The sequence below is a fragment of the Numenius arquata genome, chromosome 3 (assembly GCF_964106895.1).
Source record: "Numenius arquata chromosome 3, bNumArq3.hap1.1, whole genome shotgun sequence".
Classification (NCBI taxonomy): Eukaryota; Metazoa; Chordata; class Aves; order Charadriiformes; family Scolopacidae; genus Numenius; species Numenius arquata.
The window spans coordinates 40,512,526-40,539,083 of NC_133578.1; the positions used below are offsets into that span (position 1 = coordinate 40,512,526).

The window sequence follows — 26,558 nt, forward strand, 5'->3', positions numbered from 1 at the left end:
AGGGAATATTTTCCTGTCCCTCCCCTTTTTCTCTCCTCCACCTATTCCCACAAAGCAAGCCTGCGCCTCCTGAAGCATGGCATACATACTCAGAGTGTCTCTGCGCTCTACTGGGGCAGGGGGTGCAGCTGGAAGTCTTTAATTAACAAGCTGCTCTACAAACATTCTCTTGAGGTTTACTTCATGCTTCATTGAGAAGTTTGTTCCATCTTGTTTCAAGGCAATGTTACTCCAGCTCAGAATAATAATCTTCATCCTAGATTCCATGGTAGCAAAGAGAATCACTTAAACTACATGCCTGGTTTGTAAATCTTTTTATTAAAAGAGTTGTTTTTTTCTTTTCCACAGTAGTAAAGCTTTGGCACTTACAGTATAAAAATAATCACTGATCATAATTACACCAAATTCCTCTTTGTCAACTGCATACTAAGTGTCTTCAATACATTTTATTCCCATATAAAAACACTTGAAGGTCAGGGGAACAAAACTGATAAATAACAGTATGAGATATAAAGATACAGCTAGAAAAAATACTAGGATCATTGAGAAAGAATTAGGACTGTGCATATTTTTAAATATCACAGTGATTGGATTTGCTGTTCCTATCTTATTGCTGGCTGCACGCTTATGTGAAAGCAGAAGTGTTCGGTGGACTTTCCTATTGCTAAACTTCAGTAATGTCGTACTCAAATGTTCTTTGCGTAGCACGGGAACCTTGAATTTCTACACCCTCCCTCACCCTTGATGTATTTTGATCCCCCACCAATTTGCGATTTAGCATCTCCCCCCCCCTTTTTTCTTTAAATTTGAAAATACTGACTGGTATTCAACACTTTGAGCAAAACCAAGACAAATCACTGTCAATCATGAGAAAAGTCTGAAACACTCCAAGAGTGGCGTTTGGAGAAGCTGTGAGTTGAGCTTAAGCTGGGAAAATGGCTCCAGAGCAGAGGGCCATTCTCAAAAAGATGCAGTTTTGCTAGCATCACTCCAGTTTGGATGGTAATCGTGGCAGAGAGATAGGTATTTATACTTTGGTTTGTCTGTTGCCATGGCCGCAAGAAGTCTTGCTGGATGTTACTTTCCCCGTGGATGTTGTGTGTCTGCCTGTACATCTAGGGGCATGAAACACTCAATTGGGCAGTTGACGTTCTGTCAGGAGGGAAGGAAATGAGTTAGCGCTCTGTCCTGGAAGGACGGACACTTCCGTGGTGTGGTTTGGGCTGAGAACCGTCACCGGTGCGTGCAGCCTGTTTGGCTTTTCTCAGCGCAAAGCACACAGCTGGTTTTAACAGCAGCAGAGAGTGAAGACCGGGCAACTACTCCATGCACTATCGCCTCAGCCAGAGCATGCAGCCGCATCCCGGGGCCAGGAAAGGAGAAGCCCCGCTGACGTGAGAGCGGCACTTGAACGCTGTTGTGTGGAAGTGTGAGCTCAAGCCTGTGTTGTGTGCTGCGCCGAGTGCTGGTTTGCTGGATCAGTGGCTGTTGTGCCCTTCCGTCCAAGCGGAAAGCTACGCGCTGCTCTTCTACCTTGCGCCCTACACAGACCCCCCAGGTATCTGTGCCATAGACCAGACTCACAGTAAGGGAGGGCGGAGAAGCAAAAGTGTACTCACGGTGTTCGTGGCCTGGTGGTATCTCTGTGTATACTGTGTGTAGGTATGGCCAGCAGAGCCTTCGGGGGCCACCTCCACGCTGGGTCTGCGGCAGTTGTCACAACGCCAGCCCTAGAGACACAGAACGGGCACGCGCCGGTCAGACCGCGCCGACGCGGGCGGCCAAGGAGCTGTCAGTATTCGTAGATTCATAGATTGGTCCAGGCCGGAAGGGACCTCCAAAGGTCATCTATTCTGACCTCCCCACAGTCAGCAGGGACACCCCCAACTAGACGAGGTTGCCCAGGGCCTCATCGAGCTTCACCTTGAATATCTCAAGGGAAGGGGCCTCAACCACCTCCCTGGGCAACCTGTTCCAGTGTTCCACCACCCTCAGAGTACATTCCTACATGTGGGTACAGCTCCACCAACACCACCAGCATTGGGGTTGCAGGCCCCAGCTCCCAAATCCCTGGCAACTACTTAAGCTCTCCTACTAATTATTTTCCTTCTTATATGGGCCTGTTCTGGTCAGGTATTAGACACCATCTGACCTGAAACCCAGCAGCCTTAGGACCGCACTCCAGCACGGCCTCCTCTCTTCATTTCCCTGTGTTCAGCGTGCCCAGTCCCTCCCGCTTACCTGCTGTCCTCCATAACAAGTGCAGGAGCAGATGGCCCCAAAGTACTCCTTCTGCCACTGCTCTCCGACTTGGTACATTTTGCCATCATCGTAGCACGTGGTCTCATCTGTGGAGGGAGAAGCAGAGCTCAGTTCCACAGCCCGTGCTTGGCTTTAAGCGTTCTCAGAGCAGCTTAGCCATCAGAACAGGAGCCTCTGGCCAGCACGCTCCCTCTGTTTGACCAGAGGCTCGCTGACCGGGAGGGGGAACATCAGTCATTTTTTATAGCTCTCCAGACACTTTGAACTAGAACACTAGAACAAAGTATCTGCCTGACAAGAGAAGCGCAGTTTAATTCCTACTGTGAAGACTAGAGGATCTTCAGGGGACAGGCCCTGCAGAAAAGTCCTGTTATTGATTAGGATAATCTACACCACTTAGCGCAGTGACATGTCCCTCTTCCGTGGCTCCAGCCAAAGGCAGAGAGACCCTGAGCGCGCTGCAACCTTTAGCTAACAAAACAGGGTTTTCTTCCTTTTAAGCTTGGGAATGTGAGTTTTATTGCCTTCAGCTCCTATGAGAACAGGTTCAATCCGTCACTGAATCAGACGTACTGATGCTCTCCCTGCCCCCATGGCAGGACCTTAATAGGAACAGCCCTGAGATGCTGAAACTTGCTCAATGGGAGCTCAGTTACATTAACATCAGAAGGAGACTTACGAGGTTCACACTTGAATTCTCCTTTTCCATTTCCAAGGCAGGTGCAGCTCATCATCTGGCCATTCTCTCCCTGCCGATCCCACTTCTCCCCAATCTTGTAGTTTACACCATTATCGTGACACCACTCTGGAGAAGGCAGAGGAACAAGAGAAGCAGGAGTTATCCCCCATGCTGCGCTGACATAGCAGGAGAAGAACAGCTTGGTGTTGTCTCAGGAACCAACAGAGGGGCAGGAGAAAGAGACTTTTCACCTCATATAAGGCCCAAGGAGGAAATGGATTCCTGCTGGAAATGGGTTCAGCTCCTGCAGCTTTTAACTGCTGAGGACTGTTACAGCTCCAAGAAATGGCTAAAGGCTCTTAGAGTAAGTAGGATGTGACAAAGAGTGGGGAGGGGGAGAGGAAGGATGGGAGGGGAAGATAAATGAAAAGGAATTTAACAGACATGGGGCAAGAAGGGAGAGGAAAATATTTCAAATGCCTTTTTTTTTTTTTTTTTAAGCAAATATCCAGTAAAACTGTATCACGGAGACTGCAAAACCCAACAGGAAAGCCGTGTGTATCAAATGAGGAAATATAAATATTAATCCTGTAAGACAACTGTTTTCCCTAAAGTCACTCCTCTGAGTCTATGCAAATTGCAGAAATACTCTCTTTGCTTAGCTTACTCCACAATTTAAATTAGCTGGATATGAGTTGTGTTAACCCGCTCAATCATGGATTTTTACTCCATCCCCTTAGAGGAAGTTTGATATTCTCCCATGTAAACCACAGTCCTGCAAAGAATAAAACTTAGTGCCCCGGCAGAGGTGTTGTCTGCTTGACAGAGCTTCAAAAAGCAGCTGACAGAATTAGAAAACTGGTTCCGCAAGATGCTCTGCAAACCTTGTCTGCAATGCAAAACAGCCTGTACTTGCTGTAATACCCATTGAAATCCACGGAAGTTCTGCCTGTCCCAATGCAACAACGTATATAATTAAGGAGGTGAAAATTCAACTATAGTTTAATACTCAAAGCTGTCTTCCGAAATGGCTACTCAGATACTGTCACTTAGGCAGCTTGCCTATCTCTCTTTGACACCTGCCAACGGTAGGGAAAATAAAACAAACATTGAACTTTGGTGAAAAAGTCATCATATATCAATACAATATTGATGACGTGGGAATCCCAGGCACAAATACAGGTTGGGTGGAGAATGGCTGGAGAGCAGCCCTGAGGAGAAGGACTTGGGGGTGTTGGTGGATGAGAAGCTCAACATGAGCCAGCAGTGTGCACTGGCAGCCCAGAAAGCCAACCGCATCCTGGGCTGCATCAAGAGAAGTGTGGCCAGCAGGTCACGGGAGGTGGTTCTACCCCTCTACTCTGCTCTGGTGAGACCCCACCTGGAATACTGTGTCCAGCTTTGGAGTCCTCAACACAGGAAGGACATGGACCTGTTGGAACGGGTCCAGTGGAGGGCCACAAAGATGATGAGAGGGCTGGAGCACCTCTCCTATGAAGACAGGCTGAGAGAGCTGGGGTTGTTCAGCCTGGAGAAGAGAAGGCTCCGGGGAGACCTCATAGCAGCCTTCCAATATCTGAAGGGAGCCTACAGGAGAGCCGGAGAGGGACTCTCTGTCAGGGAGTGTAGCGACAGGGCAACGGGTAATGGTTTTAAATTGGAAGAGGGGAGATTTAGATTAGATATTAGGAGGAAATTCTTTCCTGTGAGGGTGGTGAGGCACTGGAACAGGTTGCCCAGGGAAGTTGTGGCTGCCCCATCCCTGGAGGTGTTCAAGGCCAGGTTGGATGGGGCTTTGAGCAACCTGCTCTAGTGGAGGTGTCCCTGCCCATGGCAGGGGGGTTGGAACTGGATGATCTTTAAGGTCCCTTCCAACTCTAACCATTCTGTGATTCTATGATGGCTGCTGCTGCTGCAGGGAACGGCAGGACTGGATAAGCTGCACAGCTCAGAAGTAACCAAAGTTTTCCATCACTTCTCATGATGCAAAACACCGATTTGGTTTAAAAAAAAAACAACAAACTTAAGAGACTGCATTGATTTGCACCATGTTTGGATCAGGGTGGTTCTGTCAAACATGCTATTAGTGCTCAGGGAGTTTAGAGACAGGGAGGGTCCAAAAGCAAGCTACTCACTAGAAGAATCGCATCTGAAATGACCACTGCCAAAGCCTAAACACTGGCACCAGAGTTTAAAGCCAGTTTCAGACAGCCGCTCCCATTCCTCGCCAATGGAATAGAAGGAGCCAGTGTAAGTATCAAAGCAGGTATCGTCAGCTGGCTGGTTTAGTCCTTCAGACACTGGAACGAAAGAAAAAAGAAACAGGCATCACACACAGCAATAGGCACTACTGAAAGACAGGATGATTTTCACTGGATACGTGGTTTTTGTTTTTTTTTTTTCCTCCTTCTTACAATATCCTGGCAGTAATGGAGCTACCCCACGGGCATATACTTGATGGTTCTGTCAGCAGTCCAGACTCCCTGTGATTTATTTTCCATTTGCATGTGTCAGAGCAGTTGAATGATAAAAAAAAAAAACTTGACACGAAGGCTATTTTCATTTTGACTTGCCAAGTTTCAAGCGAATGTGAGTTTTTGCATTTGCTGCTAGAGAGCAACAACCTGACTGAGCCTGTTTTGAAGAGAAACGTGCTGAGCGATGCTGGGGAACAGCAGGAGGTTGGTAGCTGCATCTGCACTTTTTTTGGGCACTTCAGACTCTAGCTCATGGGAGGAGGAGGGAAGGAGACCAGACCTTATGGCCATGCTGTTGTATGCAGATTTCCACCTTAGGTGTGTGCCTTGATTGAAAAGTGGCTGTTTTACAACCACCATTTCAGCATGTGATGATCAGGGCCAAGAGTTAATGCTCTCTGTTCAGTCTGTGACAGAAATAAGGCAGTTGCTGGAAGGGGAGAAACAGCCTTGTTTTCCCAGGGAGGTGAGGGCAGTAGGGACCTGCATGGAGAAGCCTACTGGGTGGACAGTGTAAATCCTTAACTCTTCATTTCCTCTTCTCCCATCCTGCCCTCTTCTTCTTTTTGGCCTCAGAATACATACAGGGGGAGCTGGAGGGAGAGAAAGAGTTGTTGACCAGCCCTTTGTACTGGTTAAAGCAAAGCCCAGGTCCCACAGAGTGTAGGGGGGGCTCTGGGCTTTCCAGCTGTGGCAAGTTGTGGTCTCTGACCGCAAGTACTTGTGGTTGGTCACATGGCTTCTATGAGCTGCCTCTTTGTGTTTAACCAGCATCCCTGCAGGCAGCCTGCTCTGCTGCCGGGACCTTCGGAATGGTCTAGCAGTGCCGCTGGACAGCCAACACAGAGGCAGTGGCAAACGACTGACAGAGCAGTTAAGCTGGCCCCTGGCTCCTTCCCATAAGCATGATGTGTTACTGTGACAGCAGATCTTCACTGCTGGGCAGGAACGTGCAACACCAGCGTGATCCCTGTCTTCCTTTGAGAGCGCTAAATACCATACCTCTTGGTGTCTCTCAGGCACTGCCCCTACAGGAGTGTACGGAGCCTCAAAGCACGTTCTTCATGATGAGACAACGGATCAGAACAGCTCTAGTCACACCATCAATGTGGTAGTTAAGTTATCCAAGATCAGCGGACTTTAAAATCACTTGTGCTAGTGTCCTGTGATGAACTCTCCTTGTCAGGAGAAGTTTCCTTTCTGAACTGTTCTCAAGCCCGGGCACCAGGTAGGTTGTCTTGAATAAGGGAAAGAGGCAGGGACAGCAAAGGTTCCCCCAGGCTCCACAGAGCTTTCACTTACCAGTATTGCCAACTGTGACCACCTCTTCCAGCACCTTTTGTCTCCGGTGATCTTTCAGGGCTTCCACGATGATGTTGTAGGTGGCCCCTCTCGTAAGACCAGTGAGCGTAGCACTGGAGGAAGTGCCAGGAACCCTGAACTGCAACAAGAGGCAATGCCAAGTCACCGGAAAGGGAAGAGTGATTACTTCTTAGGTGTCACCCCCCTCATAGGAAAGACAGGGTGTTTAGGTTGACATCTCTGTACCATGATGGAGCCAGCCCATTCCCCTTAGACGTTCTGAGAACTTCAAATATTACCACGTTAAACTTGACTACTCTGGACTAGGGTTCATGAGGGATATGTTATTACCGCCATTTCAAGGAAACAGAAACCAAGGGAGACTAAGGAGAAGGGCGAAGGGAGTCTTTAGCTTGGAGAAGCAGCACTTGAGTGTTTGAAACTCCCAATCATGTCCCTGACTGTCCCCTTCCCTGGTGAAATGTTGACACGGACAGCGTTTCAAAGGCTTTCTCTTTTAGCATTTTTATCCTGTAGCCTTCTCCATGAAGGAGACGAGGGAGGCATTTATCCTCCTCTAAGCTACACGTTAAAAAGACTCTTTCAGCCATCTCTGACTGCCCACCTTAGCCCCCATGAGATGGGACTGGACACAGGAAAGGGACTGGACTCTCAAGAGATGTCTGCTGCCACAAATGAGGCTAACACTGTTCCTGTTGCTAAGACAGTTCAGTTACCTGCAGAGTATCCTCATCCTGGCTGACCGGCTGACATGAGATGATGTATTCAGAGCTTTCCAGCAGCGGCCTCCAAGAGATGGTTGTCTGAGAAAGAGCTTCTTGACCTGCGGTGTCGTTGCGCCTGGGCCCACGGGAGTGAGGGTATGAAGGTTCGACTATGATCGGCACTTGGTACCCAGGGATTTCAATCGCTTCATCTACATTTGGCGGTTGCCGTCTTGACCCCGGCCTAAGGGGAGTTGCTGTAGTGGGTACAGGCCGTCTGTAGCCATGCTCCTCAAAGAAGACTTGTTGACCCTGGTGTCCTATTGTCTGTGGGTGCCCAGAGGTGCCTGGAAGTTGGATACCATTTCCATTGTCATACCTATTGTTCGTGAGGTAAGGGGTTCCCTCGTCAATGGAAGGTACGTCGAGAATGTCGGGCTGGTTGGGGTGCGGTCTGGTAATCAACATGGGAAGCTCATCTGGCCAAAGAAAGGTTAGAAGCCATAAAGCAAAGCATGGCAAATTAACAATGGTAAATTAAACAGCTAGAGTGGATGCCGTACACCACTCCAAGCAGCAAAGATTAGCAATCATCGTGAGATGCAACACACTTTTTATGACCTCACTGTGTTTGTGAAGGTGTTTTCTATCTCTTTATATATTTATATGCTATATAAACATTTGTGTATATCTTTCATACACAGGCATAAGAAGTGTGTTGGTATGAAATTTTCATACAGCCGAGCAACAGTTTTGAACACTGCAACCCAAAGAAGCCACTACTTCTCAAACTGAGAAGAAGTACTGATTACGAGAGATCTTCACAGGTTATCAGTTTAAGAAAAACCACCGGTGTGCAGTAAGAAACTAGCTCCTTGGTCACATCAGGATATACTGCTGGTATTTTGCTTGCTACAGGCATCTCGATCTCACACTGTGGAGGGTGTAAATTAAGAGAAATGCAACGAGAAGCAAATGAATGAATTCTGCCTTGGATGTCATCGTGTGCTATACAGAAATGTGAGCGTTAACCCTAATTTAACTATCAATTAGGTACCCAGGCAAGAATCAAGCACCGAGCATGTTATTCTTTTCTTAGTGTTCAAATGCAGCTAAATGTAATTCACATAAGTTCATAATCTTACCTCCTGCATCCTAGAAAGGAAAACTTCCTTACAAAGCTTATTTGACTTATAAAAAAAAGTTGCGGCTGAATGATGTGAACAGCGTATTTTAAATAACATTATTATTTGAGTCCTGAGATTGTATTCCCCAAGTGGAAGACATCGTCTCCTGCTGGCACACAACAACCCAGAGCTTTGTTTTACCTGTCCTTTTTCTGCCAACCAGTGGTTCACTCTTCTGATTGTTCTTTACAGCAATGATGTAGATGATGTATTCAGTTCCTGGTTCCAAACCTAGGGAGGGAGGAAAGACATAAAACAATCTTAAACTTAAAAGTTGCTTTTATGATTTTGTGTGGGAGCTAAGGCAGACAAGAGGTGGGTATGGCTATAGTATGGGTCTCTGCATTTTGGGTCTGAGTTTTCAGGACACTACAAAGAGTCCAGCCTCCCGCTCCTCAGAGCAAGTTTGAAATCTGACCATGTCCGCTGGGATCACGGACACTGCAGACACAAAACACAATGAGTCTTCAGAATGTGTGACTGATGGGCTGCCAGAGTCAAAGCCCTTGAATGAATGAATGACAGCTGTAATGGCAGTGGAAACAGACATCTGTGGATTGTTCAAATCTGATGGTTGATCTGATCAGAGAAGTGTATTCTGTTTATAGGAGAGGTGTGCTCATAAAACCACTGTCTGTCATGAGAAACCACAATAAAGGAACAAAATGTTGTCTTTGTCTTAGCTGACCACCAACACATTTTATAATTAAGCCTTCCCCCTTTCTCTTCCAATTTAAGTGTTTCAGGTGAAGAGCTCCCAAACAAAAGAGAGACAGGTACCAGTAATAGTAGCCTCAGTGGTGCCGGGCCGAGGGCGAGGCAGAACCTCCTTGGCTGGTGAGCCAGGTTTCTCATATTTGATGATGTAGCCTGTGATCTTGGCTCGTGGAGGCTGCCAGGTAGCCAGGAGGGAGTTGCTTGTGGTTGTAAGGAAGCGCAGGTTAGAAGGAGCATCGATAGCTAGGTGAAAACAAAAGGAAACAAGTCAAATGCAGTAAAGGCAAGAATATTCTTCACCTGAACTGCATCTTCTGACACCCTTCTCAAACTCAGGAGTAAAACCTATTGCTGTAAGAAGTCACAGTAAATATTATATGTGATCAGATAAAGACAAGTTCTGCCTGACCATATGTGACTACTACGTGTTAGCATGAGGAGAAAAGTCAGACGATCATTACCGGTGGCGGCGTCAATCACTACGGGGGAACTGCGTGCATTCTCGTTCAGAGTGTAAAGGTAGATCTTGTAGTCATTGCCAGGTTGCAAGCCTAAAATGAAGTTGAAACATAGATGTGAGTTAATCTGAGAAAGCCATCTTAAAAGGGACATCAGAATGTCTTTCAACAACTTCTTGGAGGCTAGTCTTTATGACCCAGGTATTTTTTCTTACCTTTTATTCTTATATTATTTCTCATCAAAGAAATTCAACTACTAAACAAGAACCCAGTGTACGTTCTGATATGACCCTGGAAGCTCCTGCACCTCCAGAAGCCCCTCACTTACCAGTGATAGTGTAAGTCCTAACATCAGGGCTGATGGTTCTTTGAATGGGGTTCTGGCCACTCGCTGGGACAGCATCAATTTGAAAGCCAGTGATGGTCTCAGTCTTGGTTCTCCAGGTAATGGTGATGGTTGTCTCAGTGGTATCTGTCACACGGGCCCTGCGAGGGGGACTAACATCTGCACCAGAAGGAAAAGATTTCCTGTCAGTACAGTGGGGATTCTGAATCTTACCAGGTAAGTGCTTGGAAGGCCTTTGCTAAAGCTTTGTATAGAGCCCTGCTTTTGACACAGAGCAAAATCTTGGCCTCCGCACCCAGCACAGGACTAGCTGGTCATTTGTGGAGGATCACTACTTACTTTCAAGAGTGGTGACCACCCCTTGGGCTGGTCGGCTGGTCAGAGAGTCCTTCAGGGCGTACACGCTCACTTCATACTTGGTTGCTACCTAGAATGGACAAAGTTACATACCATGTTAGGAGAAGGACCTGGCACAGTGGGAAATACTCCGGCCCTCGTTCAGTGTTTGGTGGAGCCACATTTCTTGGTGACCAGTTACTGAAGTATTAAGCCTTAAAATAACTCGAATCAGTAACGGATTGATGGGATAGTTCTAATTATTTCCAGCTGTCATAAAAGAGTAGACATGGACCCTGATAAACAGCGCTGTTGACAATACTAGTAGTGCACACGTGCACACCCAGGAGCAGAGGAAATCCTGGAAGAAGCTTATTTGTCACCCCTCATTTTGGAATCTGTGCTTCAAAGCTGATTCTTCAGAAAAACCTAATTTACATCCTGTTTTTCCTGAGGTTAATGGATGCCATTTGCTAAGATAAGTGGCTCTTGCGGTGAAGAAAAAAGAACAGTGGAAGTTACAGCATGGTCTTTCATCCTTGACTGCATCAGACCAGGAGTTCACTTAGATTAGAATGTTTTTTAAGGCTTATTTTTGAAAATGATTCATGAAACGCCTCAAAAACAGATAAGTAGCTCTTTAAGATAGCAGGAACCATAAAAGCAGTGATTTTCAGCCTTTTTCCAGTTCAGGAACTCCTGAAATGTTTCCAGTAGAGAAGACGGCTATATAGCAAATTTAAGCCTACTCACAAAAGACTTGCATTTTTTACTGACATTTTGCAGATGTCTTAAAGTTAGGCAATAGACTGCCAGAGCTCCCATATCACAGCTTGAAAACCTCGACATTAGGTCACTTTATCTGACCTCTTTTGTGAAAGATGAGTAAAAGCATTTTACTGGGTTACTGTTGATTGTGACCCCGATAATTTGAATTTCATTAAGGCATCCGATCTCTCTGTGCGAAATGAGGAAGGGGAAAGAATGCAGATTCAGCAGGCCAATTCCTTGCCTTTTAAAAACTATGGTAAGTGAGTAGTTACAGCTGATGGCTCGTCAGACTTCAAACAGAGTCAGACCCTTAGGAGCTGTAATGATCTACTCCAGCTGAGGTTCCTGACCCAGGAATTTGAAATTGCTTAAAGTTTTCCTAACATCTCCTTCCCACAACATAGTCTGCTTTACACAAGGAAGAGAGTTACCATTAATCCAGACACGACGGCAGATGTACTGTCCGGAGAAAGGTTGATTTCTTTCATAGGACCAGTCTTTTCTTTGGGGTTTACTCTGACTCTGTAGCCAGTGAGGCGAACGTTTGGTGCATTCCAGTTGACGGTAAGACTGGTGGGAGTTACCTGAGTAAACTTAAGGTTTGTTGGAGGTGGAATTGCTGCAAAAATCCAGATTGGCACATGGTTAGTTTAAAGAAGACAGTCTTGGATAAAACAATATTCTCTCCTGAACACAAGACAGGCTTAGGCCTGAAATACGTAGGCAGGAAAAGTGGTGTGCCTTCTGCAAACACAGGCATAAAGCACCGTGGAAGGGGACAAAGTATTCAGGAGGAGATTCTCAAATCTACAGTAACACTTTTCAGCAGAAATAAGGAGACGTCGATGCTTCAACCCTGAAACTGGGTGAGTAATGACACTTGCTGTGATAGAAGGTGAAGGCTTTGGGAAGTGCCTAAATCTGTAGTAGGCCAGTCTGGTTTAATTCTTCTGCCTGTCTCTGCTTTTCATCACACAGCTAACAGTTTAGTCCTGCTTCCCTTGCCTATCTCTGTTCATTTCTAAAATACGATGGATGGTTTACAAAAGTAAGTAGGAAGCAGGCTCAGGAACTGCAAAGATAAAATACTGCAAATGCAGAGGGGAAGCATTTTACAGCCACTTACACAAGTGTAAATTACTACACAGAGAGCAAGGCAATGGAAAAGCAGAGCTGTGGTGGCCATAAGGCTCATCACGCGAGAGTCTGTCCACGAGCTAACACACCTGAGATCTTTAAAAAACAAGTGTTTGCATAAAAAAAAAAAAAAGGACCATCCATTGAAACATTTTCTTGCCTTACTGTTGGTAATCCTTGGGCTGTGAACAGGGGAAAAGTATACCTTACCAAAGCGCCCGCTATTAACACATTGCTGTGAAGTTTTCTAATTTTACACAGTGGAAATACAAGATAAATCTCCCTTGGTGCTTTGCTTGGAGCTCAAGCTAAAGCCCATGGGAGTCAACGGAAAGTCTTGAATGACTTCAAATATGCTTTTGAACAGCCCACAAAGAGTAAACCCACAGAGAGTGGGGTTTTAAAAATTACTGTATTGGCATTTCTGGCAGGTAGTCAGCCAGCTGTTTCTACCATTACAGCACTTTGCTTAGGTTTAGTACAGTAACCTGCATGCTAGGAATCACTGTCTTCATTGCGTCCCTGGAATTACAGTGCCAACTTTTCATCCACAAATGAACGGTAGACCTTAATTACAAAGGTGCTACCTTTGTAATAGACACGTCCGGTGATGCTGGAAGCTTCACAATGGATTCCATATTGCCAGAAGTAATTTTTATCTCAAGCAATTAGCTTCCTTTTCTTTTTTCACATAGGAATTTTAAATGTATTCTACATGGAGCTGGATCAGACTGGGGTCTCTCCTGAATGGAGTGTGTCCTCTTCTTGTGGAGGTGATGTGAGCAGAGAGTGTGGGCATGCACACAGGTGGTAGTCCTTAGGGCAGTGCCAGTGAAGGATCTAGAGGCTCTGTGAGACCTGAGGGTTAAGCAATCTCCCAGCCCTTCATGCTGATGTTCCGCTCCATCCAACAGCAAGGACCCTGGGGGATGAAAGCTGCCCTAATCTTTCTGTCATTGGTAACTACCTCTGCTTGCAGGTGCCCCATATCCTAGAGACAAGAGCGTTGCGAGAGAGTGATTCACCATGAATAAATTAGGCTCCATGACTAGCGACCGGACATTACTGATCCACTTTAGGACCGAGAGGTGACTATAAGGTAATATCCCTCCTTCTTTTAGAATCTGCTCCTTCCATCCTGCTGATCTTTCCTCCATTCCCTGCCTTCCCTGATATGTACGTAGGCTGACTCCGTTAGCAGCCAGCTCTCCAGCACCAACTAAGCCATCTCTCAAGAGCAATCACATCCCCTTGGGCTGCCCCTGGGGGCTTCCCCGGCACAGAGCACTAGTTGCGCATGGAAGCACACTTTACCCAACAGGGCAGAAGCCACTGCTGCCACGGCCTGCTGGGTGGTGTAGTTAAAAGTGTACCTGTGGACTGGGTCCCAGTGAGGGGCAGGCTCTCCATGTCATCGTATATGGCAACGATATTGATAGTGTACTCAGAACCTGGCCTGAGGCCATGCAGCTCAGCAGTGTCTTCTTCGCCACCTGGGGCCGGCAATAGCTCATGGATTCCATCCTCAGGGCTTGAGTAGGTCACCCTGTACCTGGTGACTTGCCCCTGCGGGCTTTCCCAAGCAATTTTGATGGAATCAACATCCACCTCAGTGAATGTTAGTCCTTTAGGGCGGTCAATGTCTGTTAGGCAAATTAACGGTAAGAGGTTATGTGATAAAAAGCAGGTTGTGGGTGAGGAAAATAAAAAGCATTTTATTACATGCAAAGCAGTTTTCGGTTTTGCGCGGGAGAGGGGGTACTTGATTCTCCTCTGTGCTGCACCTTGCACACATGCTTACACACGTGCAGAGTAAGGCTGAGCGTTCGCAGGTGCCAGACAGCAGCAAGGCAATCTTGGCCTTGTTGAAACCAAAAGGACTTACATTACCACCTTCAAAGCAGCCAGGAAACCAATCCTTACCTGTATTTCGGCCCCTTGGCACTGAAACCCCTTTTACACAACTCTAGCAGCATTAAGCTACCTTAAAGTGGTCAAGAGGGAAAAAAAATAAATGGGAATTTTAAGGCCCATTTCTACCACCGGAGCCAGTAACTGGTTCCCAGTGCTAAAGGCAGTCAGTCACACAACCCACCTGATTCGGTAAGTTTGGATTCATGCTGCATTTGCTTTTCACTACTGTAAGCTGCTGTGCAATGTGCCAGTCCAAGGAGAATCAGTCCCATTATTTTCTTTCATAAATTAATATCCAATTAACACACACTTATCAAGAAAGCAAATTACTCAGAATATCGTATTTTAAAATCAGTTAGAAACAAACTTTTCAGCTTTGTTTTGAGTGCACAGGGAATGACCACAGGTGCAACTGGGCGATACGCACACTTCCTAATTAGACCAATTAATTGGATTTTCCTAGCAAGGCAGGAGCTCAGTGCTAGACAGCAAAGTAAGCGAGCCTTGCTCCACAGAAGTCTAGTGTGGCTACCACAGAGCTATACCCATTTGTTACACAAAATGGGAGGATCTGACCTATCATTTTTATATTGGATCCAAATTATGTTTTTCTGTAAGATTTCAACTGTTTATTTGCCATGTTATATTAGTCCTGAATTTTCTACATTTTCTAGTTGACAAAGGTGATTTTTGTCCAGGAATTTGTTGGCTTGAAATTGATGTGGACTCTTTCCCCATCTCTGAAAAGTTTCAGAGAAGCTCCTGTTGTCTGTAGGACAATTCTGTAAGTATCTGGGGCTGAGCTGTGCTTTTGAATACAAGCCTGAGAAAGGGAATAACGTGCATCCAAATCCCTCCCCCAGAGGTGTCCCTGAAAAAGGCACTTTACATCAGAGAGATCCCTCTGAGTTACATGTTCCCTCTTGCCTCCTCTCTGTGTCCAGAGCAGTCCTGCTGTTCTGTACAGGCAGATAGAGCAATTTGAAGGCTGAGCTCTCCTTTCTTTTCCAGTGCATCATCCCGAGTTCTTGATAACTCATGTCATTTCCTTTACTCCCTTGCACAGAGAAAGTGCTCCCAAGCCAAGTCCACTCCCTTAACAGTAATCACCTTTGCCACCCGGCTCCAGAAAGGAGATCTTTGCACACTTTTTCCACTGATTGGCTGAAGGCAAACAAAACCCAAAAAGATTTTGCAGCTTTAGTGAAAGAAAATCAGAAGCACAGCATTTTGATGGGGTGGGAAATTGCATTTTGCCAGTGTTTGAGGGAGAGGGACTGCATTTTTGCCAGCATCTGCAATTTAGGTGCATGGTACTTAACACAGGGCATTTATCACCTTGCATTTTCCTGGAGACTAGGCACCTGCCACTTGCTTTCACTGGGGACGTGATACTGCATGGTAGATTCAGAGGTCAACAGATAACATTTGTTTCGTTACTGTGAAGTGAAATACGTACTGGTGACAGCTGTCTCAACCAAGGGAAGGCTTTCTCCATTCTGATTCTGAGCGTAGACGCTGACCATATACTCAACCGTGGGCTGCAGACCTTCAATAGTGACTTGCGTTTGATCTGGCAGGAAAGAACAACATTAGTTCATCTGCAGATGCACAAAGCTGCAGAGCATTGTGCCTTGAAGCAGCCTTGAACGAAGGGCCTGTATTAGCCATACATCATTAAAATGAGACAGGATTGACACATCAGGTTCACCTTTAGCTTGCACTACATCTTTCTGGTACTGCAGGACAAGGTATCTGCTATTTGTACCTGCTCAAAGGCCCCACAGCTAAAAGGGCAGGTTAGCACAGTATAAAAAGTAAAGCAAGAACAGACCAGCCTTCACCATTTGCTGGGATAGGATTGACCATTAACCCAACCGCATCACAAGCATCCCTGAGCGCTAATCTTTGCAGATCCCACAAAACCCACTGTGTTCCCAAGAGCTGACTTGGCAGGCACTATGGTAACGAGGTCAAGCCAGTAGCATATGGGACTGAGTCCGTGCTATGACCAAGGGTCACACTATGTGACCTTCAGAAGGATTTCAGAGGAAGTTTTGCTGGATCCTAGAAAATCCAATGGCATTTCTTTGAAATTCAGGTGCCTTTCAGAGACACTGAGGTTGCCAAGAACAAACCTTTGCAGCACAGCGGTGTCAAAGAAATATGAAGCTTCGGGGCAAAAATTTGCCCTAGCTTCTCCTGGATGAGACCCAACTGAAGTCAGCAGGATGGCAAAAAAAGGTACAAGCAGGAGAAAGTTTGGCTTTGAGCACATGCCTAGTGCCTGGTAGTGTTGATTCTAGTGGTCACGTCTTGCATTCTTTACAAATCTGGTGAAGGATGTCATGTCCTCTTACCTGCAGGGACATTTTTAGTTTTTGTAGGCCCATGTCCTTTCTTGGGCACAGCTGTCACTCGATACCCTGTGACTGGGGATGTTGAAGGGAGCCATCTGATGCTGATACTGTTGTCCTGGACATCGGTAACTTGCATCTGGGATGGTGTATCTATTTCTGGGCAACAAAAACAGTTTTTTCTGAGTATGCTGCTACAGGAAACCTTCCCTCCACTATTACCTCCTAACTGAATTTTATCCTGCTCTTCCTTTTCTGGGCTGTGCTTCCTAAAACTGAAAACACATGTTACTATTCATTTCTCTCGTGCTAGCCCAGAGTAAAAAAGCCTTAACCACGATGTGTGGGTAACTGACCTCCTATCAATGTTAGATGAGGACTTTTAGCCAGATAAAGGCTACTAAATACCTTTATCTGCAGCTACAGTAGGATTAAGTTATATCCAGAACAGCGGTGAGACAACAGTCCTGGATCTAGAAAGTCAGGTCTTATCAGGATCACATACTATGACAGTGCACCAGAAGTGCCAGAGTTAAGCCAACAGTGTCCCCATGATATGACAGTCCAACAGCATTTCCACTCTGCAATAAGCAGTCAAATATTGCTCGCATCCCCATCTGGACTCCACAGGGTCTCCCTCCTCCACAAGTCCAAGACCACAATCCTCTTGTGTGTCATGTCATTGTCATGCTGGGCCACCACAATATGAAGCTTCACTGAAAGTGACAGGCTTACAACACAGCCCATAGCTTCTAAAAGAAACCAGGGATCAGTGATAAAAATGTATGGGAATAAGCCAACACCAAGCTGTAGGGGTTTTATGTAGGTTTCGTTTATTTTGTTTAAACAGGTCTCACCTGTTTTGTAGGTGACAGTGACTGGCTTGCTACTGGCAGGGCTGTCTCCACGGCCGGTTACAGCATACACGGTGATGGTGTAGTCCACACCCGGTTTGAGGCCAGTGATGGTAGCAGTGGACATGGTGCCAGGCACTGTAAACTCCTGCACAGGGCTGCTTCCACCTAAGGAGGGTGGAGTGGAAAAAGAAGCATAATGGATCTCTAAATTACACATTTTAAATCATTACAAAAACCAGAACAATCCTATATGCACCAAGCTGAAGAGAGGACCCTGTTGATTTTAGAGGATCTTGGGTCAAAGTCTTTTTCAGACCAACCCAAGGAAAAGAATGAAATATGTACACAGAACCACCTCTAAAATGACTGGAGTGCTCCAAATGTTCTTTCTTTTTGGTTGACAAAACATGATTTGCTCTCCTTTAAAAAAAAAAAAAGGACCTATATTTGACAATCTTCTCTAAATATGCTGTAGGAATCTCAGAGATACAAGAGTTTGCATGCTGCAGTCAAACTTGCCTTTGCTGTTTTCTGCAGCTTTCTAATGGCCTTAGAAATAGAGCTTCTGGTCTGTGACTGGCCATAGCAACCTGCTCTCACCTGTTTCACCGTAAGTGATCCGGTAGTATCTGACTGTCACTGCAGGAGCGTCCCAGGAAATCACAAGGCTGGTTGGGCTGGTGGGGGTGACTTCCAGGTCCCTTGGAACATCAGACACTAGAAAAACAGAGAATGGAGATGCAGTTTAAGCACAGTTAATGTATATCAGCTACATATTCCACCTATCATACCGTGCTCCTCTGCTACTTATCTGCCTTAGTTCTAGCCCAGCGCACACACCTCTACAAGTGACGTATCCGGTTAAAAACCGTCAGGCATTGGACTGGAGTCAATGAAAAAAGTTCTGCTGGCCCTAAAGACATCTGACTTGGTCTGAAAGTAGCATGAGTCCTCCCACCTTTTTCTAAATCAGGCCCTACCTCAGTATCACAGGCATGCTCCTCCTGAGCGGTTTCACCAGCTGGCAAGGAGTATCTGGTTTAACAACTACTTTGCTACAGGACACCCAAAATTGTCAAGGTAACTTTTAGCCAGCCTTCTCTCAAGGCTTACCTGTTGTTTGTTGGCCGACCAAGGGCACGCTCTCCTCCCTGCCATTGATGGCAATGATGCTGACCACATACTCAGTCCCTGGAAGCAGGTTAGTAAGGGTGATGGAGTTCCGTGAGGGTGGCACGCGGTCCTCCTTGGGCCTGCCAGCACCTTGCTCTGGGTGATGCCGGATTTTGTAGCCTGTAATGGTGGCACGAGGAGCAATCCAGTGGACGGTGAAAGAGTTAGCAGTTATATCCGAGAAGTCAAGGCCAGTGGGGGAATCAAGACCTGGGTATTTCAAAGAGACAAGAGACTGAGCTCAACTGAGCTACTGGTCACGTTCCATTAAGTTCAGTACCATGACACTGCCAGATCCTAAGCCAAATGCTATTCGGCCATGGAACTAAACACATATGTGTTCAGGATCAAAGTGAGATAAACAAGCACTGGAACACAACTGCAGGAAAAGAGTGTTTGTCACACACAGACAACACAGCATAAAACACCACACATGACCAGTGAACATTACACAGTTATGAAACAAAGACTCAGTGATAGATACGATGGGCTCTGCCTAGGCTTGCTCTCAGGCAGACACTATTGGTACATTCATTCCTGGGGTCTACAATGCTCTACTTAAAACCAACAGAAGTGCTGGCTCTCAGGCATAAGGATATGTGAGATTTCCTAGCCTTTCCCAAGATGTGCATCTGCATTGCTCTTTGATACCTAGCTGATGAGCCATCAACGAGGTGACAATACACAAGAAAGAGCAACAAAGTTCCGTTAGTGAATGCTTAATGGATAGCATTAATCACATGTGTCTCAGGCTGTGTCTAAGTACCTGTTTTCTGGGTCCCAGACAAAGGTGCACTCTCGTGTTGCTCAGAAACACTGTAGACTTTCACCAGATATTCAGTCCCAGGGAGCAGATCTGTGGAGTTTAAGTACAAGAATTTAGACATATTTCTTTACTAATTATCTAGAACTAGTCACTCAACCTACACAATGTTAACTGTGTTTACCCTCTTAAGTGAGGTAATCGGGTTTTGCTGGATGAAAGATCTGAGCCTCCAGGACAGTCAAAAATTTCAATCAGTTCTTTTTGTGGCATTATGGATGCTTGCAATGTTTTAGCCTGAAGGAGCATGGCATCCTGTATCACTGCTTCATTAGTTTGTGGAGACTGGCTAGAAGCAATTAGTTTTCTACAAGGTCCCTTCTAGTTACCTAGTAGTTTAGTTATGCACCAGGCCAAAGCTTTATCTGATACAGACTGGAATAGGGCCAGTATTTCTAACATAGCTACTGTAACTCAGATGAGCTCCAGATCTAGTCTCTTATTCTAAAAGTGGGTATTGTTTCTCACTCAACCAACCTGATTCCAGGATGGAGAAAAAAAACTTCAAATATAACACAGCTTTTGCAAAAGTTAATGTCAGCTTTTTGAAAATGCCTATGTTTTTCGTTGCCATGTCCTGTAACATTCCAAACAGTATTTATTTTCTGGTCCCAAGCATACAAAGCCAAAGGAGCAATGACCTTTTCCACATTCTGATCCTCTCCCCTGAATCTCTGCACTGCAAATTCTTGACATTACTGGCAAACCAGGTGAGTAATATGTATTTACTCTTAATACCTAACTAGGCTGCAAATCAATGCAATTGCCCCATAGTCTAATTCATCACTGTCCTTGGATTGATGCGAAAAACTTTCCTGTGGTTTGGCTTTAACTTGGGCAAAGCAAGTGACCAAACCCCATTTAGCGTGAGTTTGTATAAGGCTACTTCGACATCAGCTTCGATCAGTTGAGAGCTTGGCTGTAAGTTACGCTTAAAGTAAGCAATTTTTCTTCTGCCTCACCTTATGTCATATATATAAGGGGCTTCTTATATTTGACTGACTTAGGTGACCCACTTACTTGTTAAGATCACCATGTTGTCTGAGGGTGAAATCGTCAGCTCTGCAACGTCTTCCTCCTTCTTCACAGGTGAGTAGCGCACCAAGAAACTGCTCAGCACGATGGAAGTTGGCGCGGTCCAAGTCACTCTCATAGTATCAGGCCCCACGTTAGTGAAGCGGAGATCAGTGGGAGGAGGCACGGCTACATAGCAAAGAACAAATATATCTCAGTTCTCTGATTCATAAAAGTCGATCAAGGGAATGACCATTGAAAGTATCTCATGCATAACAGACTACTGTGTCAGACCCATGCAAACAGACTTCTAAACTACATTCGGTTCTACTACAGTTAAGAGAAAAATATTCCTGTACTACTGTCAGGCTCCTTTAACCTCTTGGCAATTCCAGATACTTTAAACGTACCCTGTGGGGCTAATTTGAAAATAAGGTAGCAAGTTTCAGTAACGCGCTTCTTGCAGCTGGATTTCGTATTACAGATACGGAGCCAAGAGAGGTTTAAAGTTGCCATACAGCAGCTCACAGATGGAAGAGTAATCTCATCTAGAATTCATACATGCACACACAGGAGAAGAGAGGGTATATCACTAATTTCCTATGACTCTACTTCTAATCGTGTTGAAGAATTTACAGCCTCAGGATTTTCAAACACAATAGGATTTCATGCAAGAACCAGTTTTCAGCTCGCCTTCTGCTCATGCACTAGAGAGACCCTTGACGGTGTGGCATGGCTGTCAGTAGCGTGTACTCGGGGAGCGGCTTTTCATCCGCACCCTTTGGGGCATTGTGGAAAGAGCGGGGCCACCACCGAAACAGCGGCTGCTGGAAGCTCAAAATAGTTATCAAGCCCGGAGGATGTGGGCTGAACTGCTCCACCCTTTAGGCGCTCTTATTTTGGGGAACCGCAGTTTAAAAGTCTGGTGAATACACAGCTCGTGTTGCAGGCTCTTCGATTCCGACTGGATCCCAGAAATCTGAGTAGCAGAAGGTGAATGAGCCTGGCAAGTCTGCAGCCAGACACAGTATTAAAAGGCCTCAAATTAGAAGTCTGAGCAGCGTATATCCATCCCTGCCGGACAGTTAGAAAAAGAAACGAGTTGGGTCTGTCTGGCTTCCCCCCGGTGAGCAGCTCAATTTCTCTTTGGACAAAGCCCCATTGTCCCGACAGCCAGTGACAGCATGAAACACCGTCCATGTCACAAAACACAGAAGTTTTCAAAATTCACCCGTTTGCTGTGTCAGAGTGGTAGGGGCGCTCTCTCCGCCATTAATGAGTGTGATTACACTGATGTCGTAATCAATGCCCGGCTCCAAGCCTGTGACTGTGTAGTATCCTACTGAGGAGTCCACAAAATCTTCAAAAATAGGGACACTTTCTCCTGCCGCAACTACTGTGATGCGGTAACCAATAATGGTGGAGGCATTTAACGGGGTCCACCTCAGGCCGATGCTTGAGTCAGTTATGTCAACAAAGCTTAGGTCAGTGAGTTGGGGCACCTCTAATGAGTTAAAGAGCAAATGGGAAAGGCAAAGACATACAGAGGCAAAAGAAAGAGAAGGGAGAAAAAAGCAGTGTTCATCACTCTTAACATTGACAGAACTTTAGAAGCAATTGCGGTGATATGCAGAATTTCTCGCAGGGTTTGGGGGAAAAGGAGGTTTTTTGGTGGGTTGTTGTTGGTGGTTTTTTTTCTTTTTATATTGTACCCTTCAATGTGATCTCCAGCTGCCTTCCCAGGCAGGCAGAAGCTGAAACCCCAATCCCTTGCAACAATGCACATCCACTTGAGACATACAATTTTCAAAAAGACCTACGAGAGGTCTTGCAACAAATTTACTTTGAGCAATGATGAGCCATAAAGACCCATCATTTTCTGATGAAAACAGAAGCAAAAAAACCCCATACCTGATTTTTTTTTTTTTTTGCAGGTAGAAAACAAGAGCTCTAAGTTTATTAACATATAAATAAAAGAGCTCCTCTGAAATAATAGTTGATTGACCCTCTAGAATTTTTGTCTTGTTCAAATGGTAAGTCTAAATTTTATCATTGGGATCATACAAATATCAATTCATTTGAAGGGCCTAAATTGCCCTACACCCTCAGCTGGTGAGAACCATCACAAAGCTTCAGGGTGGATCATCCACTATCCAAACTACTTACACTGGATTTGGAAAAAAGGTCTCAAATCCCTCTAACGGCTTGAGGATCTGGCCCAGAATTCCTCAAGTTCTACTTACCACTAACTGCCGCAATACATGTGCTAAAAACAGATGATACGAACAGTGAGCGATAAAACACTTTCTTGGAAAGGTGGCAACTGGTTAAAAATGACCTTTAGATGATACGAATTCTATGAGTGACAACATCCCCATATTCAGAGGTTATGTCCAGCACATTACGTGGCTAAGAGGCTGACTTGATTTGTTGGCTAAATTGTTCAAAATCTCAGAACCGAGTTAAGGATCCTCTTTAATGACCCTCTACATACTGCCTAAGTTTCTGTATGGCAAAGAAGCACAGCAGTGACTGTTCTCCCTCCTATCAATATTACTCCTATTAGCAAAGCTGTTCTTTTCCTGTATGTTAGGGCCAAGAGAACTGGCCAGGGGGTGGGGAATGTTAGATGCATCTTTAATCGACAACGGCCAAACCCTCAGCTGCTCAAGTCAATAGATTGATATTGATTTAAGCCACAAGATTTGGCTGTATAATTTTAGCAGGGTGATCCTGAAGTCAGTGGGAGCTGATGGATGCTCTTCCTCACTCAGGATCAGACACCAGCAGGTGAGTCAAAAATGCAGGACTCGGTAGCTGTTCTGTTGGATTACAAGTTAGCTTGAAAAGGAATTATGAGACAGTAATAATGCAAAAGACTGGCTTTAGTAATTGTGGTTATGTTCTATTTCGATGTCCTTCTAAAAAAAGACTTATTTTACAAAACAGATGCAAAAAAAATGCCATCTTTCTGTAAAATCATTGTTTATCCACATGGAATGCACGTACCATATCACCTTTAAAGAGTGCTAAAAGCCAGAGACATACATTCTTAGGTTTCCCCCACCAGAAGATGGTAAAGGGCTAAAGCTACTACTTCTTTAATTATGCAGTATCACAGTATTAGTGAACCCCCAGGGAGCATACAGCACTTCAGTGAAGCATGGAGATTTTAAAGCAGTGTTATAAAAGCAAGCAAACACAGTAGCTGGCATCATTTCAGGGCTGAGCAGAAACAAAAACAAACGAAGCCCTGACAAAGCAAAATGAAATGAAACCATTTGGGGAGATGCGTTTTAATTTTGCTACTGTGGCTACAAAGGTAGTTCCTGCAGTCATTGCAGCAGGTAATGTGTGGTGGCACATACTACTTCGTGTCCCAGAACCGCTACAGTGATGGACCTTTCAATCTTGGCTTTCTTCTCCATTGTGCTGAAGTGATCTTCTGCCACCATTCCTGCCAAAATTTCTCCTGTGCTCACTTCCCACTCATACCTCTCTTCACCTACTTCCTATTCCCACCAGCTGTGCTCCAGATGCTGGGGCACCGCAGGGCCAAGTTACATCTCTGCTGCTTTCCAGCTCAGTGTACTGATACAACAGATCCATCCCTTTACCACCACCCTGCTGACAGACAATGTAGGCTGCCCATGCAGAGAAGTACATGGGTATAAAAACTGCTCTGCCACATGCTGGCACACGGCTTCTTGAGACTAAATACTAAGTCTAAGCCCTCTGCCATCAGACTAATAGGCATTTTGCAACGTAGAGCCGTCGGGCTCAGCCATTTGACCTTTGTAGCTAAAACCGCTGCTCATCCTTTCGTTACCTTGTGTGACGGTTTCAGAGATGGGGATGCTCTCCTGGTCGTCCTTCACTGAGTAAACGCTGACGTTGTACTCCACACCAGGGCTTAGGTTTTCAAAGGTGCAGGTGGTCTGATCCGCACCTACTACTTCCTCCAAGGTAGAGCCCTGCTGCCCACTGGTAGGAGCAGTGGTCACTCGGTACCCACTGATGCCTGAAATACAGATATACCACTATGCAGTGAACTCATGCCGTATTTATTTACGTCAGGTCTCAGCATAAACAACCGAAGCAAACACATTACATTTTACAAGTGATTTTGCCACCCTGAGCCCAGCAGACAGGAGGTTGCTTTGTCAAGCACTCCAAAACGAGCTTCCAAGGAGGTAGCCATGCCACTTGCACAGCGTAACTTCTGTTCCCTCTGAGACCTTACCAAACTGAAAAATCTCCTGACGCGTCAAGAAAAGATACATCTACTAACTGAGAGTGGGGTTTTCAAAAGCTTTCAATCCTTGTTTTAAGGAAGTCAGTTGTACAGGTCTCATCAGCTATTGTGGGAGAAGAGTTCACCTCGAACACTTTCAGAAATCCCATGCTAACTCTCAATAACACAAACTTACTCTTTGCTGCTACGAATCTTTTTGGCCCATTTTGCTTTCCCTCTCTTGGACTTTTCTTAAACCACTGGATATTTGAAGAAATCCTTCAAATCCCTAAAGCAGCTGAAATATTTAAACACATTCATACTCCAAAATAGCATTTCACATGGAATGTAAATCATGATGAGTCCTATGGCTACCTATATATAACTATGAATTATATCCTTGAATATATCTACAAATATGTACATTTTTCCTTAAGTTGCTCAACAGCAAACTTCCCATCAAAGTCTCCTTAATGAACCACAAGGCACTGCAGAACAAATGTTAGCATTCTGGTACAACAGGACATTTGAGCATAGTGTGAGTTCATGTAGTTACCTGGAGTTGTGCTTCTATCCCAAGAGACTACCAGGATCCCAGTATCAGGATTGGGCTCCAGGCGCAGGTTGGTAGGTGGAGACAACGCTGCAAGTGTTCAGACAAATGGGTCATTTATGGCACTGAGAATCATGCTAGGTCCCTCAGCAACCCTCCTCCCCAAATTATATCCTTACCCTTCAGGATTAGCTAAAAAATATTCTCCTGAAGTTGTCACCCTACACTACATGACCTAGTGCTACTGTCACCTATGCATTGAAAGAAAAACACCTTCCAGACCATGACAGGAGAAAAAGACTAGAAAGACTTCCAGAAGACAGCCATTCATCTGGGGAGCTCAGGGGAAGCAAGTAGAAGACGGAATAATTGTGGAAAAGCAAATGTGTCGTACGTGTGGTCACTCTCCTGATGATCGGAGTCTCTCTCTCCTGGCCGTCCATCAGGACTGTGAGGCTGTAGGTGTACTCCACTCCAGGGGTCAGGCCAGATATCACGATGCTGCCAGAATCAGAGATGACCTCCCGGGGAGCCTCTCCACCTTGGCTTGGGCGCACGCCCAGCTGCAGAGAAACAGCAAAGTTTGCTTTTCAGTCTCAAATACTCCTACCTCAGCTAACTATCAGCATCCTGACTAATCATCCAACGGGAGTATCGTGAGCCCTTATGCTGAACGCCAACTGTTAATCCTGTAACCAGGGTTTTAGATGTCTCACTGATAAACTTGACCCGAAGCCCAGAGGACGTGCTTGCACTGACCTCTGTGACCTAGACCCTGCCCCCTGTAAGCAGCGTGTCTTCTGGACCTCCTTCCTTTGTGCTACTATCTTCACTGCAGTCAATAGTAAACAGCTTTAATCTGTCCTCCCTAATACAATGAAGCAAGAGGAAAAAGAAAGATGGGACTTCAGTTTCTCCTACCTTGAAACCAATCCTTGGGGCAGGTGTCCAGGTGATGACAATAGAAGTCTCAGTCACTTCTGTGTTAAAAGGAGGAACAGAGCCAACAGGCTGATCTGTGAAGTGAATTGACAGAGTTGAAGTCTAGCTGCTGTGATAGCACCAAACAGTTAGAAAACCTGACCCTACATCAGTCCAAACAGCAAGAGGTATGTCGTAAGTGCTGAACTATATTACTTCTGAAAATTCGGTGACTTGGGAGGGATCTGACAGATGGTATGTTGCTGGGCTTGATAGACACAGTATGCAAGCGGTCAGTGTTTTTACTGTTCCTGA

General features: G+C 45.5%; 1 protein-coding gene across 2 annotated transcripts in view; it reads right to left on the minus strand.

Annotated features, from left to right (window-relative positions):
- Positions 1-297: 297 nt before the first annotated feature.
- FN1 (fibronectin 1) overlaps positions 298-26,558 on the minus strand; it is a 55,088-nt gene continuing 28,827 nt past the window's right edge. For both annotated transcript variants that reach the window (XM_074145543.1, XM_074145542.1), the window contains 26 exons: positions 26,244-26,338; positions 25,717-25,885; positions 25,326-25,412; positions 24,365-24,556; positions 21,767-22,039; positions 20,542-20,724; positions 19,465-19,554; positions 18,639-18,908; positions 18,126-18,242; positions 17,526-17,690; positions 16,672-16,827; positions 15,771-15,884; positions 13,771-14,040; positions 11,692-11,879; positions 10,493-10,580; positions 10,136-10,312; positions 9,811-9,900; positions 9,413-9,592; positions 8,774-8,863; positions 7,458-7,924; positions 6,721-6,859; positions 5,077-5,241; positions 2,942-3,067; positions 2,242-2,348; positions 1,620-1,730; positions 298-1,152 (listed from right to left, as the gene is read on the minus strand). In XM_074145543.1, coding sequence (XP_074001644.1) covers positions 1,078-1,152; positions 1,620-1,730; positions 2,242-2,348; positions 2,942-3,067; positions 5,077-5,241; positions 6,721-6,859; positions 7,458-7,924; positions 8,774-8,863; positions 9,413-9,592; positions 9,811-9,900; positions 10,136-10,312; positions 10,493-10,580; positions 11,692-11,879; positions 13,771-14,040; positions 15,771-15,884; positions 16,672-16,827; positions 17,526-17,690; positions 18,126-18,242; positions 18,639-18,908; positions 19,465-19,554; positions 20,542-20,724; positions 21,767-22,039; positions 24,365-24,556; positions 25,326-25,412; positions 25,717-25,885; positions 26,244-26,338 — 4,184 coding nt within the window. In that variant the 3' untranslated portion in view covers positions 298-1,077. The remainder of the gene's footprint in view (positions 1,153-1,619; positions 1,731-2,241; positions 2,349-2,941; positions 3,068-5,076; positions 5,242-6,720; positions 6,860-7,457; positions 7,925-8,773; positions 8,864-9,412; positions 9,593-9,810; positions 9,901-10,135; positions 10,313-10,492; positions 10,581-11,691; positions 11,880-13,770; positions 14,041-15,770; positions 15,885-16,671; positions 16,828-17,525; positions 17,691-18,125; positions 18,243-18,638; positions 18,909-19,464; positions 19,555-20,541; positions 20,725-21,766; positions 22,040-24,364; positions 24,557-25,325; positions 25,413-25,716; positions 25,886-26,243; positions 26,339-26,558) is intronic.